Below are 15712 nucleotides of genomic sequence, written 5' to 3'. Positions count from 1 at the left end.
GCATTTGTGCGCGTGTAAGCACTCATGTGCATGCGTCTGCGTGTGTGGAGTCCGGGTGTGCGCCAGAGTCCAGACACCCCAGGGTGTGTTTGTGTGAGCCCAGGAGGAGTGCGTGGCTGTGCCTGCATGTGAGTGAGTGTGAGTGTGTGTCTGAGTTTGGAGCAAGTGTAGATATGTGTGGGAATGTGTGTATGCACCAGGGAACAAGTCGTGGAAGTGGAGGCGGAGGGGGATTCTGATGCCAGGGCTCGAACTGGGGTTGTGGGTGTGCGAATTTGCCAGGTGTTTGTGGCGGCATCAAGGTGTGCAGTTCTGCGCTCCCTAGTGGGATCTGAGGGAGCCTTTGGTCTACTCTGGGGTGAGGAGGTAGGTTAAGCTCCCATTTCTTACTGCGTGGAGAGGAGAGAGAGAGGTGACCAACATTGAACAGACGCACCCACTACGTGCCCAGGAAAGTCTGTCCTCCAGGGCGCCCTGAATCTGGGAGGAAAATAGGTGTGTGTATGTGTGTGGTAGAACACTGGTTGTTGTTTTCATGAGAGTCTGGACACTGAGTCCTAGTCCCAGATCTGTCCCTGGAACTCCGGGTTCCTTTCAGCAATAGTATCTGTCCCCTTTCCCCCTCTATCTTTGCCCCCAACTCGGGGACCCCCAGTCTCACGATCTAGAGGTCCCGAATCTCCGAACTGTGATCATCCCGCTGTACAGTCTTGGCCAACTCTTTCCTCTCTGTGAATCTCAGTTTCCCCGTCTTTACAGGGGGGCTGGGGGCGTGGAGTGTCTCAGCGGGACAGTCGTGGGCCCGCGGAGGCTGTGTCCCCGGCTGCAGCCGGCAGGGGGCAGCAGGGGGCAGCAGAGGGCGGCCCGGCGCGGGGAGGAGAGAAGGTGGAGAGCCACCGCGGGCCGAGACTTTAAATCGCCTTCATTTCCCCCAAATCCTTCCTTTTCCTCTCCTCCCCCAGGCCGGCGGGGAGGCAGCTTCCACTGCCCTCCGCGCGCCCTCGCCCGGCCTTGCTCTGCCTCCGGGGACCGCCAGCAGCCCGCCTCCAAAAGTTTGAATTTTGTTTTTTTTCCCCTGCTTCTTCTTCCTTTTCGGTGGAAGCAGAGAAGAGCGAGGCAGGGGCGAGCGCGGCGCCGGGACTCCTGGGACCATGGGCCTGGCGCGGGCGCCCGCGGAGCCCCGGCCGCGCTGCCTGCCTGCTCGGGCGCCCCTGGGAGCGGGGCTGCGCTGGGGGCGTGGGGGCCGAGCGCTCTGAGCCCGCCTGGCGCGGCGGGGCGGGGGGCTGGCGGCCCCATGGGGCGCGCCCACACTTGCCCCCCGGGCTCGGGAGCATGAAGTAGGGGCCCGCCATGGGAGCGGGATCGGCGCGGGGGGCCCGAGGCACAGCGGCGGCGGCGGCGGCGGCGCGCGGGAGGTGAGTACCGGCTCGGGGACGCCCCCTCCCCAGCTTCTTGCGGCTCCGGAGGCGGGGGTTCCCCGCCGCGCGGGACGCTTCCAGCGGAACGTCAGCTTCCTGCTCCTTCCTTCACCCCTGCGAGGCGGGCCGCCAAGAGTTAAAGCGGGCAGCGCCCCCGGCCCGGCGAGGGTTGGCGAGAGCGCTGCCCGCCCTTCCCTGCCTGGCGCGGCTGCCCGATCGCCTTGGGGTGGGGGCCGAGCTGGGGAGGGTCCCATGCAGAGCCAGCCCCGGGAATCGGGATTGGGGGGTAGGGGTGGCGCCTGGAGCGGCGGGCGGGCGCAGGGGGGGGGGCGGAAGGGGGCTTTTTGGATGCTTGGGGGAGGGGGGATCTCCATTTCTGACTGTCTCGGTGTGTTCCAGTGTCCGTGTCCACAGGTCCCGAGCCTGTAAGTCTCCGTTTCTGTCGGTTCTCGGGAAACTTGTCTGCAAATTTCTAGGACTGCGGGTCTCGGCTTCTGCTGCTGTCTCAGTGTCTGTGTGTCTTTGCACGTCCCCTGTTTCTGGAAATCTCCGCATGTGTGTCAGTCTGTTTGGGTCTGTGTGTCTCAGTGCTTCCCTGCTTGGGGAGGGGCGGGGGGTGGTCCTCAATGCCTGTCCTGCGTGTGAGAGAGGAAAAAGTGAGAGCCAGCATGTCAGGGCATAAAGGGCCCTGGGAGATGACTAATTCGAACCCCTCGTTGCACAGATGTGAGACTCAGGGCCAGAGAGGGGCAGGGAATCTCCAGGGAGGGGCTGGGACCCAGAGGCTCTGATTCCCAGCCTGTGGAGTAGGAGTTGTAAAAGAGTGAGCATGTGCCGGAGGGAGTCACCGCGTGTGGGTGTGGGTGGCAGTGGGCAGGATGGGAGCAGCCCCTCAGGGCCCTGTGGACTCGTGCTTACGGCCCAGAGAAGCGCAGAACTTGCTCCCTGTCCGTCCTGCCCCCAGGACCGGAGGACATTCCCAAGACGCTGGTCAGGGCTGTAGCTCCGCCCTTGGCCACCATGCCCTGCCCACTCTGCGCTGGAATCAGGGGGGTGATGCCTCCCCCTCTCTTTCCCATGTCTTGGAAAAAGTGGGCTGGCTGAGATTCCCCCGCCCCTCACCGCCACACACACACACACACACACACACACACACACACACACACACACAGCACCAGTAAGCACACTGCTGACTCATTTTCTCCAGAAGACCCTGTGCCAGGGCAGATGCCAGCGGTTGGGTAGAAAAGTGGTACCAGGCAAGCGCCCCACAGTGGGGCCCAAGCTTTAGGTAAGTGGGCAGTGACACTGCGGCCCAGCCCCTGCCTCCCCATCCACTGCAGTGCCCCAAACCCTGCGCCCTCTGGCCCGCTGCGTGCCTCCTAGCTTTGCTCCCAGCCCAGCTTCCATGACACCGTTAGGGAGCATCCCTGGCCTCTCTTTCCTTCCCCTTCCTCCCTGTACTCAGAACACCCCTCCTCCCTCGTGCTTCCATAAGCCTGCCATCCGCAAGGCTCAGCTCAACAGCCGTCAGCACCCCTGATGCCGCACTGGAGGGGACTTGCCTTCCAAATGTGACCCACGGTCTGTCCCTCCCCTGAGCACACTCCACCCATTACTTTATTGGCATAGGCTCTTCCTCCCTCTCTGTGTTCAGGGACCCTCTGGATACCCCACAACCTGCCTGGCACACGAAAATGCCATTTCAGTTGATGGCGGAAATGGAAGCAAAACATAAACTCACACCCACGGGCAGAGAGGGTACTTCAGTCAAGCCGTGCAAATCCTGCCTCTGCCCTGTGAGCTGGGGCAGGCACCTTGTCTTTCTGCTTCTCCTTTTTCTCATCCCCCCAAACGGGCATCCTCATTCCCAGCCAGAAGGGTGTTTGTGAGTATTAGTGGGCCTGTGCTTGTAAAAGGCTTTTAGGACGGGGCCTGGCATGTAGTAAGTGCTCAATAAATGGCAGCTGTTACTTATATATCATTATTCACTTCATCTTGAATGGATGTGTGAAACAACTGGAAAATTCTGGGCCGCATCCTATCCAGACAGATGCCCTGTCTGTGTTCCCATGGACGAGGTGTAAGGTGTGAAGAAAGCCTGGGCGTGGCTGTCTGGGCACGTGGGGCCTGGCCAATCCATGGAGGCAGGTGGGACAGGTTCGTCCCCCTTCTGTTTCCTGTGGTCCTCTGGCTGCATCCTTCCCAGCTTACTCCATGGGATAACAGCTAAGCCCAGAGACCACGGGGCTGCTTTCCTTGTGTTTCTGTGCCCTGGGTCTCAGCTCTGAGCTCACAGTGGATGTTCAAATTGTGTGGGTCTCTGAGCGCCTGTATGTTCTCAGGTAACAAGGAAAGAGGAAAAACCACGCACACCAGCTGCAGGCTCTGGCCGGCCTCGTGGTCCAGGAGTAACCACGCTAGGTGCATTGGCAGAGGGCTTTTTGCAGGAGAAAGGAACACCTGGGTTCCCTTCTTGGAGGGCCGTGTGACCAGGCTGTGTCTTCAAGGTCAGGCTCCCTAACTCGTGGCTCCCGTTTCGGCCGCCTTCTGCCGTCTCTGGCCGCTGAGCTCTGGTCTTCCCGACATTCTGGAGCCCTGGCTTCGCCCAGCCAAGGCCCACGAGTCAGCGGTGAAAACAGAAGTCTGGAAGAACAAAGCTCTGAGCCAGTGCAGGCACTAAACGTTATTAGCAGTAGCCTAAACAGGATTGGAACGGGAGCAAATGAATCGGCAGGGCCTCCCTCTGGGAGCCAACTTTCCAGGCCTGGAGCTTACTTAGATGGCTGTTGGCTCCCCAGGCTGCATCTCTGTTCCTGTTGGTGAAGGCTGGGACTCTGGTGTCTGGCAAGTAGGAAGTCCCTGTAAGTCTCCGATTTCTTCTCCACGGGAGACGAGTCAAGCGAAAAGGACTGTCTTCTAGGTGGTGGAGTCAGATGATGTGGGTCGCTGACATTGCTGTGTGGCTTTGGGCAAGTCACTTCCCCTCTCTGGGCCTCAGTGGCCCATCTCTATAAAGAGGGGCTGGGACTAGAGTCTGGCCTCTATACTCTCGTGCTATACTTCGGCAGTTTCTGGGTCAAGTGCACACAGAATCCAGGTCTGAGAGGGTCAGTTGCATTTGTTGAGGTGAATGAAAGGGAGACAAATATTTTTGTAACAGGCCTTTTCAGGGCCGAAATTCTCGAGTCAGAAACCACGGTGTTAGGAAGCTTAATTGAAGAGAAGATTCCGATCCCATCTCCCCTGTGAGTCTTCTTTCTCCTGACCTTTAGGGATGACAGATATTGCCCCCAATACGTCCTCTTATTCTCTAGAGGGTGGTCACCTTGGCATAACCCCAGCAGGAAAAACTGACCGAGAAGGATGTGCGTCGTTCTTGCACCTTCTCCTCTCCACCTGGCCTCTCTTTATCAGCTTGGGGAGCGTCCTAAGAAGGGTGGATGTGACGACACAGGGAGAGACTCAAGGAGTGAGAGCTGGTGCCTGGAAAGGGCTGGGAAGAGAGGAGACCGGAAGGAAATGGAACAGAGACTAGTAACGTTGCAGGAACACTGGAGAGCTAGGGGCGGTGTCTTCTGAGGAGGCGTTCTCAGGAAAAATGAGTTCCCTGGTCCTCAAGTTCAGGCACTGCTGACCGACGGAAAGTGCAGTGAATTTCCTTATCGCAGACTTCTCCGAGCCTTTGCTATGCAGCTGTGCTTTGGAACTACCAAGACTGGGATGTAGGAGATGGCTCTTCCCCACTACATCTGGCCCCAGTTTCCTGAGTAGCTACTTGGCGGGTGTGGGAAATAGTACTGAAGAGCTGTGTCCCCAGAGTCTTCCCATGGTGACCTTGAGGAAGCATCTACCGTCCCTAGGCCTCAGTTTTTGTCAAATCAAACAAAGCTGCCTATTACTGTTCATCACAGCTGATGTGTCTGCCAATTTGCTTCAAGCGGGCAGGTCATGCCAGAAGGGTCAGCCTCTACCCTTCTCCCGAGACAAGACCAGGGCCGCTAGGCACTGACCTTTAGTGATTGCTAGTGATGCGCTGGAGGTGAGGCCCATGGAGGCAGGGAGGACAGGCCTTGTGTAAAAGGCATTCTCACAGCAGTGGCAGCAGATTGGAGAGGATGAGGAGGGAGCAAGGATTATCTAGAAGCATCCCTGGAAAATGTCAGAGGTGGGGTGGGCCTGCTGGAGTTAAAGCTTTGGGAAGATACTTTGTGAAGTCCAGAGTCCTGTAATACCAGGTAACATTCATTCCTTCTGCAAAAATACTCTGAACACTTACTACATGCCTGCCAGGTGCTGGGAAAACAAGAGTGAACAAGACAGATGTGGTCCCTGCCCTGCAGGGACTTGGGCTAGAAAGGGAAACAGAGAAATAGACAATGACCATACATGGGATACCTGGTGACGTATGTGCGGCAGGCTCTGGGAAATGACACCAAGGCTAGAATCTAACACATGAGTGGAAACTGACCAGGCAAAAGAGTAGTGTCTAGAGCACTTCAGATTAGCATGTGCAAAGGCCCAGAAGCGGGAGAAGGCTTTCAAGGGACCGTCAGCGTCTGAGTGCTGTTTGAGCTAGTTCACCTTACGCTCTAACTCTCAATTGAACAATGCTTAAACAATGAGGGGAGTTATTACCTCCCATATCAAGAGGCCCAAAGGAAAAGCAGTAATAGGGTTGGCCAATTCAGCATCTCAAGTGTCATCAGACACCCACTGTTTTTCCATGCTGCCGTCCTCACATGCTTGTGCGCCTTGTTACCTCATGTGCACAAAATGGCTGCAGCAGCAGGTCCTCACTCAACAACATGCACAGGCCAGAGGAAAACCTTTTCCATGTCCCTTTGAAATTCTTTCTTAGAGGCCCTGACAGGCATCCCTCACACCTCATTGGCCACATTTGGGTCACATATGCACGCCTAAGCCAGTCATTAGCATGGCAGATTCCCAGAGTGGGCTTAGACGTATCCAGATTCATCCAGTATCCTCTGAAGTTCAGGTCTCCCTGACCTAGCAGAAAGGGGGGTGGCTGTGGGTAGGTAACCATCAGTGTCTTCCACAGTGTCCAGGTCAGGATTACCATCGATCCTAATTGCAATTAAATTGGAGTACTTGGTATTAAATCAGAGGGTGTTTTCCAAGGCTCCCAGGGAGCTGGGAAGAACCCGGGACTCCAGACATCCACCCTGGCAGATGGGTTTCCTGGATTACGTGATTCCCCAGAAGCACATCATCCTAGGCTTTCTCTTGAAAATGGATCCTGGGCCCACGTGTCCCAGCCTTTGCCCTCACCACCCGCCTGTCGGGGCTCTCTCTGCCTGCATCCTAGCTGGCCGACTCTGGCCACGTGCCGCCCTCCCCTTTGCCTGCCTCGGGATCAGATGCCCTGGTGGCTTCGGGTGTCGCCAGTGGCTGCTCCCACAGGAAGGTGAGATCGGATCACTGCCTCTGCCCATCTTGGCAGGATCCCCTGAGCAGAGCATTAACCCTTCCGGGCCCCAGAGTGCAGGGACAGCAGGGTTGGTCTAAGAATAAGAAGCACTTTGGTGGCTGGCAACAGGCCGAGCCCTTGACATGCATGAGCTCATTTAATCCTCACGCCTGACTTGCGAGATAGGGAGTGTCAGCCGAGTTGCAGAGGAGGAGACAGACTCAGGGAGGCGGAGGGACTCATCCAGGGTCATACAGCTGGTAAGCAATGGGGCCAGGTCTGCACCCGTGGGGGCCTGACTCCCCGTCGTCTCCCCTTCTCTCCTTCGCTCTCTCCCATTTCCTATCAGCATGAAGCCAGGAGGCAGATTCCTTAGCACACACTGGTCCTGGCTAAGGGGTCTTCTCCCGCCCTCCGCCGTGAGTCTGGAGATTGACTTCTCATCTTTCCTGCCCTTTGCAAAGTTTACCCGTCATCTAAGCAGAGCAGCCTGGTCTTCCCACTGACCTTTCAGCCCTGGCTCTGCTGCCCGCTGGGCCTCAAGATCTCAAGGCCACAGGACAGATGGAGAGACTGAGGCCCAGAGACGGGGAGCGGCAGGGGCTGTTCCCTCGTTGCCCAGTGAGTCGCGGCAGACTTTGAGCTGGACCCTGGGTCTCCTGACGGCCCAGGGCAGGGCTTCCTGCCTACTAGTTCCCGCCCGGTGACCTTGGTTTATTGATCTGTGAAAAGCGAGGTTGTATTTGTACTGTGTAAGCGGGTCCTACCCCAAGAGGCTGTGCCTGGACCCCCGGGAGCGTGGGCTGGTCCGACGGAGCCCTGGAGCCTGTGCCTCGCTTCCTGCCTCCCCTGGGCGGGACTGGGGTGGGACTGGGGCTGGGTGATCCACTCCCAACTCCCTGGCTGGACCTGGACCTGGACGTGAGAGGTGGAAGCTGATGTCACATCTGCTTGTGTCTCCTGGTCTCTAGGGGGTTTCTCTTCACCTGGATCTTAGTCTCCCTTGCCTGTCACCTGGCTTCCACCCAAGGAGCTCCTGAAGGTAAATCTCTCTTCTCTTTGTCCAGGGGGAGACAGAGGAGGACAGAAGGGATCTGAGAATGCAGGGGTAGGAGACATCAGTTCCCCTAATTGGAGCTCAGTGCCTCGACTTTCTCATCAGTAGAATGGAGCCAGTCATTGGCAAATTTCTCTCTGGGCTTGAGAGAATCATGTTTGATGTTTTGTGAAGGGTAGAAAGGGCTCAGTGCAGAAATGTGGAAAGGTGATGCTTTTGTTCCTCTCCAGGGCAGAATGTAAGTTACTTTGGGTCAGTAAGCTGCAGTTGTCCCTCTGTCCAATGGGTACCCCCAAGAAGTGCTAACAAGAGGCACAAAGGCCACCGCCATCACTGCCCACGCCTGTGACCCGCCCTCCCCTTCCTGTGAGATGCCGCTCTTTCCGGCTATCCCTGAGGAGCTGTCCAGAGGGCCCAGGCAGCGGGAGGCTGGCTACACCACTGCCCACGGAAACTGAAACGTCTCCCACATCTGTTTGTCAAGCGGCCACAATGCCACTTAAAATAGCAGCCCCTCCCCCTCCTCCACGCCCGCCCAGCACGGGCAGGCGGCCGGGCACTCCCAGAGCCCCTGTGGCCTGACCTGGCCACCGGGCAGGGATTGGGCTCCTGGAAGGGGAGGGCTGTGCCCGGAAGAGACTCCTGCTGCCCAGCAACATTTTGTGCAAATGTCATATTTTCCGAGCTTGCTCTTTCCGCCACAGAGTAGGTGAACAGCTGTCCAGAGTCCTGAGTCAGGCACTAGGGGGGTGGTGAGGAGAGGCTGGAGCAGTGTGGAGCCCGGTTTATGTAATAAAGGGATCTTGCTGTGGCCAGCTGGCCGGGTCCCTCCATCTTGGTTTTGGGCTGAATTCATTCCCCTGTCCCCCAACTCCTCTCCCCTGATGGGATTCTGGATGTGTCTCCACCCTGCCTTCCAACCAGTCTAGGGGCTCCAGCGCAGGATAGGATAGCATAGTGACGAAGGAAGGACAAAGACCCGGGGGCCAGCTGGGCCTTTTATTATAAGCTGTGTGACCTTGGGCAAGTTACTATCGCTCAGTTTTCTGACCCTCCTCTGTAAAATGGGGATAATAAACAGTACCCGCTGTATAAATGATTGAGAGAATAGAGAGAGATAACCCATGTAAAGCACATAGTAAGTGCTCAATAAATGTTAGTTCTTCTTCTTATTGTTAATTATATACTACCTGACAAGTTTGGGCAAGAGCGGCCCTTCTCTATCCCCGTGGAGCCCACAGTGGTCAGAGGCTCCCGGAAGCTTAGCAGTGACCACCTGTGTCAGTTCCAGGTAGCAGAGTTGGGGACTTGGCCCCTGAGCTGCAGGTAGTGTGCAGGGGAGGCCTGGAGACTGCCTGGTGTCAGCTTAAAAACCCACGTGGAGGGCTTCCCTGGTGGCGCAGTGGTTAAGAATCCTCCTGCCAATGCAGGGGACACGGGTTCGAGCCCTGGTCCGGGAAGATCCCACATGCCGCGGAGCGACTAAGCCCTTGCGCCACAGCTACTGAGCCTGCGCTCTAGAGCCCGTGAGCCACAACTACTGAGCCCATGCGCCACAGCTACTGAAGCCCGCGTGCCCTAGAGCCCATGCTCCGCAGCAAGAGAAGCCACCGCAATGAGAAGCCCGCGCACCACAACTAAGAGTAGCCCCCGCTCGCCACAACTAGAGAAAGCCCGTGTGCAGCAATGAAGACCCAATGCAGCAAAACAAAAACAAAAACAAAAACAAAACCCATCTGGAGAGGATGATAAGGGAAACCTCCTCGGTGCCACCTGGCCCGGCCGGTTGTCATCTTCCCTGAGGGAGTGCAAGCGGCTGTAAGTTGCAGGGTGCAGGGAGAGATGTGTGCAGGCCTGAGAGCCTCTCAGGGGCTGCCGAGGTGGGACAGGGAGCAGTGACTTTCTGTCATTACAAGTGGCTCCTACCTTTTAAGTTGTTTATAGTGAGAAGTATCTTACGATAGTAAGAGGCTTTCAGTGATTAAACGTATAAAGTATGCTACTACTCACAGTCCTTAAACAGTGTGGTTTATTTTACCTTAGGACTTGGGGACAGACAGGTGGGAGAAAGGAGAAATTTGAAGGGAAGTGAAGGCCCTCGGGTCCTAGGGAAGAATAAGAGTCTTCAATCCAAGCCAACGTGAAACAGCAGCCTACAGCTACAGAGTTCTTAGAACATTCTTAGCACTTTGTGGCCACCTCCAGGTCTGGTTTCCCTTGTCTTTCAGGCAGGGGAACTGAGGCCTGGGGGACAGGAATAGACTTGGCCAGAGGTACCTGATGCAGGGGTGGGTGAGGATAGATAATAAGGAAGACCTCCGTTTCATCTCCCAACACCTCGATGAGGTAGGCACTCTTTGCAGCCTCGTTTTACAGCAGAGAGAACTGAGGCTCAGGGTCTGGACTCACAGGTGGTCTTGTCTGGCTCTGAAGTCCAGCCTTCTGACTCCAGAGCCCGCTATGGAACCATTATGCTGCTATGTTACCAGCACTCAGGTTCTCAGCTTTTTCCAGCCCATTTATCTCTCTGTCCATCCACCTGTCCATCTCACAGTGGTTGACCTAGGGTCTACTAAGAGCTGGTTGCATTCAGCCCCGTGCACCCCCCTCTTGCTCCAGGCGATGAGGGAGAGAGCATTCCACACTCAGGGGTTAGGATGCTGAGCTCAGAGGAGGGGGCCTGAGGACCTTTCCCAGAACCCAGTTCCGGAGGCAGCCTCTCCTTTCCTGCTGAGATGGAGCTCCTGAGCAGGCTTCTGCAGACACTGGCAGCTCAGCCAACTGGGGGAGGTCGAATGACCCGACGAGAGGCAAGGTCAGGAAACCTTTCCATAAACACCCTGGAAGCCCTCCTTTTGCTCTGGCAAGCCCAGTCGGCATAATTACCAGGCGGATGTGACCTGGCCAGACCACGGTCCCATGTCCAGACGCTTCGCCAGAGGACAGAGGTTGCAGGGATGCCTCGATTACTTCCTCTGCTCTGTCCAAGGCCACACAGGGAGGAAGGGAGTCATTGGAAATGTCCTCTGCCTTCTGTGTAGACAGCAGCTCCCCCAGTCTGCTCCAGCCTGAGAGAGACTTCGGGGGTGGGAAGGAGACTGGGTGAAAACGATGGTGAAACTAGTCAGGTCCCCTGGACAGCCTTCCCAAGCTCTGGTGACATGAACATTCCTGTCGTTCCCTCACTTATGGGCCAGCTTCCTGGAGGATATGGCTTTCAAGGAAGAGAGAAGGGGAAACAAACCATGGTGGGCAGGCTCTTATACCCTTAGTTCTAGCATTTGGTGATTATCATGATGTTTAATATTAATAGCTCTCCTTCAAAAGTGCTTATTTTGTGCCAGGCATTTTTTTCCAAGTGCATTCTCATTTAATCTTCACAAGGTCCTTCTGAGTTTGGTATTACTATTACCCCATTTAAAAGATGGGAAAACCGAGGCACTGAAGTCACAAGGCTAGTAAGTCGTGGGATTTGAACTCAGGAAGTTTGGCTCCAGAGTCTGTGTTTTTAGCCGCTACAGATGGTCCCTAACTTACGATGTTTCGATTTTATGATTTTTTGAGTTGATGATGGTGCAAAAGTGAAACCGTACTTCGAGTTTTTGATTTTGATCCTTCCCCAGGCCAGCAATATGCAGTATGATACTCTCTCGTGATGCTGGGCAGCGGCAGCCACAGCTCGCAATCAGCCACGAGACCATGAGGGGAAACAACCAATACACTTAAACCATTCTGAACCAGTACAACCATTCTGTTTCTCACTTATAGTATTCAATAAATTACGTGAGATATTCAGCACTTTGTTATAAAGTAGGCTTTGTGTGAGATGATTTAGCCCAACCGTAGGCTAACGTAAGTGTTCCGAGCCTGTTTAAGGTAGGCTAGGCTAAGCCGTGATGTTCCGTAGGTTAGGTGTATTAAATGCATTTTTGACTTAGGATGTTTTCAACTTACCTTGGCTTTATCGGGATGTAACTGTATCATAAGTGGAGGACGGTCTGCATATGCAGGATCACGTAGCCAGACGAGGGATTGGTTCCATCTCTGTGCTATCAGCCACAGCCATGGGGCAGCAGGTAGCAGCGGGTGGACTGTCCTCACCGTCTGTGCAGCCGGAAGCAGGCCCTGACTGTGTCCTCTCCCCCTCTGCCCTCCCTCTCCAGATGTGGACGTCCTCCAAAAGCTGGGCCTCAGCTGGACGAAGGCAGCGGGCGGCCGGAGCCCCCCGCCCCCAGGGGTCATTCCGTTCCAGTCAGGATTCATCTTTACGCAGCGGGCCCGGCTCCAGGCCCCCACGGCTGCCGTCGTCCCTGCCGCCCTGGGCACAGAGTTGGCACTGGTGCTGAGCCTCTGCTCCCACCGGGTGAACCATGCCTTCCTCTTCGCCGTCCGCAACCGGAAGCACAAGCTGCAGCTGGGCCTGCAGTTCCTCCCCGGCAAGACAGTCGTCCACCTGGGGCCCCGGCGCTCTGTGGCCTTTGACCTCGACGTGCACGACGGGCACTGGCATCACCTGGCCCTGGAGCTCCGCGGCCGCACCGTCACCCTGGTGACGGCCTGCGGGCAGCACCGGGTGCCTGTCCCGCTGCCGTTCCACAGGGACCCAGCACTTGACCCTGAGGGCGTGTTCCTTTTTGGGAAGATGAGCCCACACGCAGTCCAGTTTGAAGGTGCCCTGTGTCAGTTCAGTATCTACCCCGTGACGCAGGTCGCTCACAATTACTGTACCCACCTGAGAAAGCAGTGTGGACAGGCTGACACGTACCGGCCCCAGCTGGGACCCTTCCTCCCCCGAGGCTCTGGCACACCCCTCACCTTCCAGACCGACCTTGCCCTGCTGGGCCTGGAGAACCTGACCACTGCCACGCCAGCCCGGGCGTCACGGCCAGCAGGCAGGGGGCCCAGGGTGACTGTGATGCCTGCCGTGCCCGCCAAGCCCCTAAGGACTAGCAGCACAGGCCCGCACCAGCCCTTCACGGGTGGAGGCCCAGCCCGGACCCTCCTGCCACCTGCCAGGCTGTCAGCCAGTGAAGGGCTGCCTCCCGTGCCCCCAGCCTCTCCCGCCAGCTCCACCAGGCCTGTCCAGCCACTGCAGAAGAGCACAGCCACCAAAATCCCCAAAAGTCACCCCACCAAGCCTTCGGGCCCTTCTCCTTCGATGGCCCCTGTCAAAAGTCCCCGCCCCACCCGGAAGGCAGCTCCGCCTTCCTTCACAAAGGCAGCCCCCCCAACCAAGAAGCCGGTGCTACCCACCTCCCACCCAGCTCCTGACAGAGTCTCCTGTCCCACAGTGAAGCCTATCCAGAGGAACCCTGTGACACCCAGACAGCCAGCACCCAGCACCCGGCCCCTACCTCCTGCTGCCAGCTCCTCTAAGAGGTCTTTTCCCCCAGTGGCCCAGGCGGAGGCCAAGACGAGCAGTCATGTCAGTGAGCTAGCCCCTGCCCGCACCAACACGCACACACCTCCCCGACCCGCCGGCCTGCCCCCCTCACCTGCCCCCAGTCCTAGAGCTTCCAGGACTGCTCGGCCCCAGGCCACAGCGATGCCTCCCACCCTCGCTCCTGGTTCAGCCCCCACTGGAAGCAAGAAACCCACTGGACCAGAAGCCGCAAAGAAAATCAGATCCAAGAGCAGCCCTTGGAAGGCCGTCCCTCTCAGACCTGGGAAGGCAGCCAGGGATGTCCCAGTTAACCATCCGACAACTGGGCCGAGCCCCAGGCAGCTGCGGCCCAGCCAGCAGACCACCCCGGCCTCGGTGCTGGCTCCGGCGCCATTCCTGTCCTCCAGCCCCCAGCCCATGAGCACTGGCTCTTCGTTCTTCCACCTGGTGGGACCCACACCTTTCCTGCTGCTGATGGGACCTCCGGGGCCCAAGGGAGACTGTGGTTTACCGGTAAGACTGGGTGGGGTGTGCCTGCTGCCTGGAGCTTGAGCGGGTGACTGGGGCAGGTAGGCAGTTGCTCCTGGTCGGGGCAGAGGAAGTGAAGCAGCTTAGAGCAGGGAGCTGCTTACAGGCAGGGCCTTGACTCCAACCCGGGTCCCCCATGCCTCCACCTCGGCTGTATTCATGACTGCACATCCTGCCCCAGATGTGTGATCCCCTGGGGTGGGCTTGGGTCGGGTGGCCCTCTCCAGGTAAGAGCAAACCCTGGGCTTTGGTTAACCCAGGCCCCAAGTCCCTCTTTGCTAGCCTCACTGTAAAGGTTGAGCGGCTTAAGGAAAACCACGAACTGACTGGCCCCAGGTTACGCAGTGCCCAAAGGCCTGAGCCCTGGAACAGGGTTCCTCCAGCTCACCAGCTTGTCTGCGAGTTTCAGGCGAAGGTCGCACACGGGTAGGGCTGAGTGTGTTTTCTTTTGCACGTGCAGCATTGTTTAAAAATGTTTAATAAGTTATTAATATTTTTTTAAATGTGAGAGATTTCTTCTAGAAGACTGGGTGACCTCTTTCTTGGAAGAGGGAGAGATGCAGTGGCCCGTGGGCTGCGGCTGTGTCAGGGCTGCTGCCTTAGACAGGACAGGCCCCCTCCTGTGTGTGCCTGTCCACACGTCTCCCGCTTGGCCTTCAAACCCAGTCCTTTCATCTTGTTTCTGTTACCTGCCTGGCTCCTGTAGACATTTGATGTGTGGCCCCTGGTAGAGGAGTTCGGGGTGAGGAGGGTCAAGGAAGAGAGAAAGAACCTTCCACGTGCAGGAAACGGTCTCAGGGTCGATGCCTCCGGCATGCCTGGGACGGTCTCCAGGGGCAGCGACCTTTCTGCAGCTGGAGGCCAATTCCTCCGGGTGGGGAATGATAAGATGGAGTTTCCAGAAAGCTCGGGCCTCTGCTCTGTTCTCCTTCCTTGGAGATGACCACCGTGTGGGTTCCTCCTTCCCGGCGCCGGATCGCCCACCAGGCTCCGTGCTTGGGGTTAGGCTCCCCACAATGTGGAGACAGTGGCAGATACTGGGAATTCCCAGGCCTTACAAACACACTTAATGAGTTTTAATAATCATTAGGAATAATATTTATTCAGCCTGTCTCCAAGGGGACCGAGAGCCCGTTTTTATTATAACCATATTGTAGAACTTACGGAAATTGTATGCATTGCTTTGCAATTATGTCAACATTCTGCTCAAGTCCCGTGCTCTGAACTTGGCAGGGTATGGAGTGGGGAGCTGAGCGAAGCAGGAGAAACCCTTTTCACCCCTCCAGGCTACCCAGTCGTACTCGGGCACCAGGTACCTTTGGCCTGTGATAGCTCAGCTTCCCAAGCTGTGGAGGGGTTGGCCTCACTGGCTGTGAGGTCAAAGGGGGTGAAAGGTCCCCCCGCCGAGTGGAGGAGGCCAATCCTGTCCCCCAAGGCTGTGTGTGACGTGGAATGAGGGAGGCCGTGTCCAAGCCAGCAGAACTGGAGCAGCAGCAGGCTTTCAGGGTGTAGACTCTGCCGCTGGGCCTTTCGGGTGCCTGAGCCTCCTGGGCTTTGGTGATGTGGGTCAGCAGGAGGTGAGGCCTCCCGCCAGATCTGGTCTTGAACTTCCCCCTTATCAAAGAAGGTGCTGGAGTTGACCTGTTCAGGGGATGGGTGCTCAGGGACCATTCAGTTCACCCTCATCATTGGGCGGGTAAGGAGCCTAGACACTGTGTCCAGAAAGGGCCAGGATTCGCTCAGAAGCCACACAGCACGTGGGAGGCAGAGCTGAAGTGTACGCCCCAGCTCCAGACTCCAAGATCAGCACATTCCAGTCCCCGCCGCCCCCCCCACCCCGAGTGTCTGCTCTGAGACCCTAGGACTCAGGGCTGAGAGGCTGAGGGCTTCAGCGC

The 15712-nt window shown here is 57.1% G+C and overlaps 1 protein-coding gene across 1 annotated transcript in view; it reads left to right on the top strand.

Annotated features, from left to right (window-relative positions):
* Positions 1 to 1350: 1350 nt before the first annotated feature.
* COL27A1 (collagen type XXVII alpha 1 chain) overlaps positions 1351 to 15712 on the top strand; it is a gene marked incomplete at its 5' end in the record, with an annotated part of 142909 nt that continues 128547 nt past the window's right edge. The window contains 3 exons of the mRNA XM_082656534.1: positions 1351 to 1415; positions 7821 to 7891; positions 12070 to 13802. Coding sequence (XP_082512660.1) covers positions 1351 to 1415; positions 7821 to 7891; positions 12070 to 13802 — 1869 coding nt within the window. The remainder of the gene's footprint in view (positions 1416 to 7820; positions 7892 to 12069; positions 13803 to 15712) is intronic.

The sequence above is a fragment of the Grampus griseus genome, assembly GCF_964374135.1.
Source record: "Grampus griseus genome assembly, chromosome: 6".
In the NCBI taxonomy this organism is placed as follows: domain Eukaryota; kingdom Metazoa; phylum Chordata; class Mammalia; order Artiodactyla; family Delphinidae; genus Grampus; species Grampus griseus.
The sequence above is the reverse complement of the archived record's forward strand: the minus strand, read 5'-3'. Positions and strand labels throughout refer to the sequence as shown.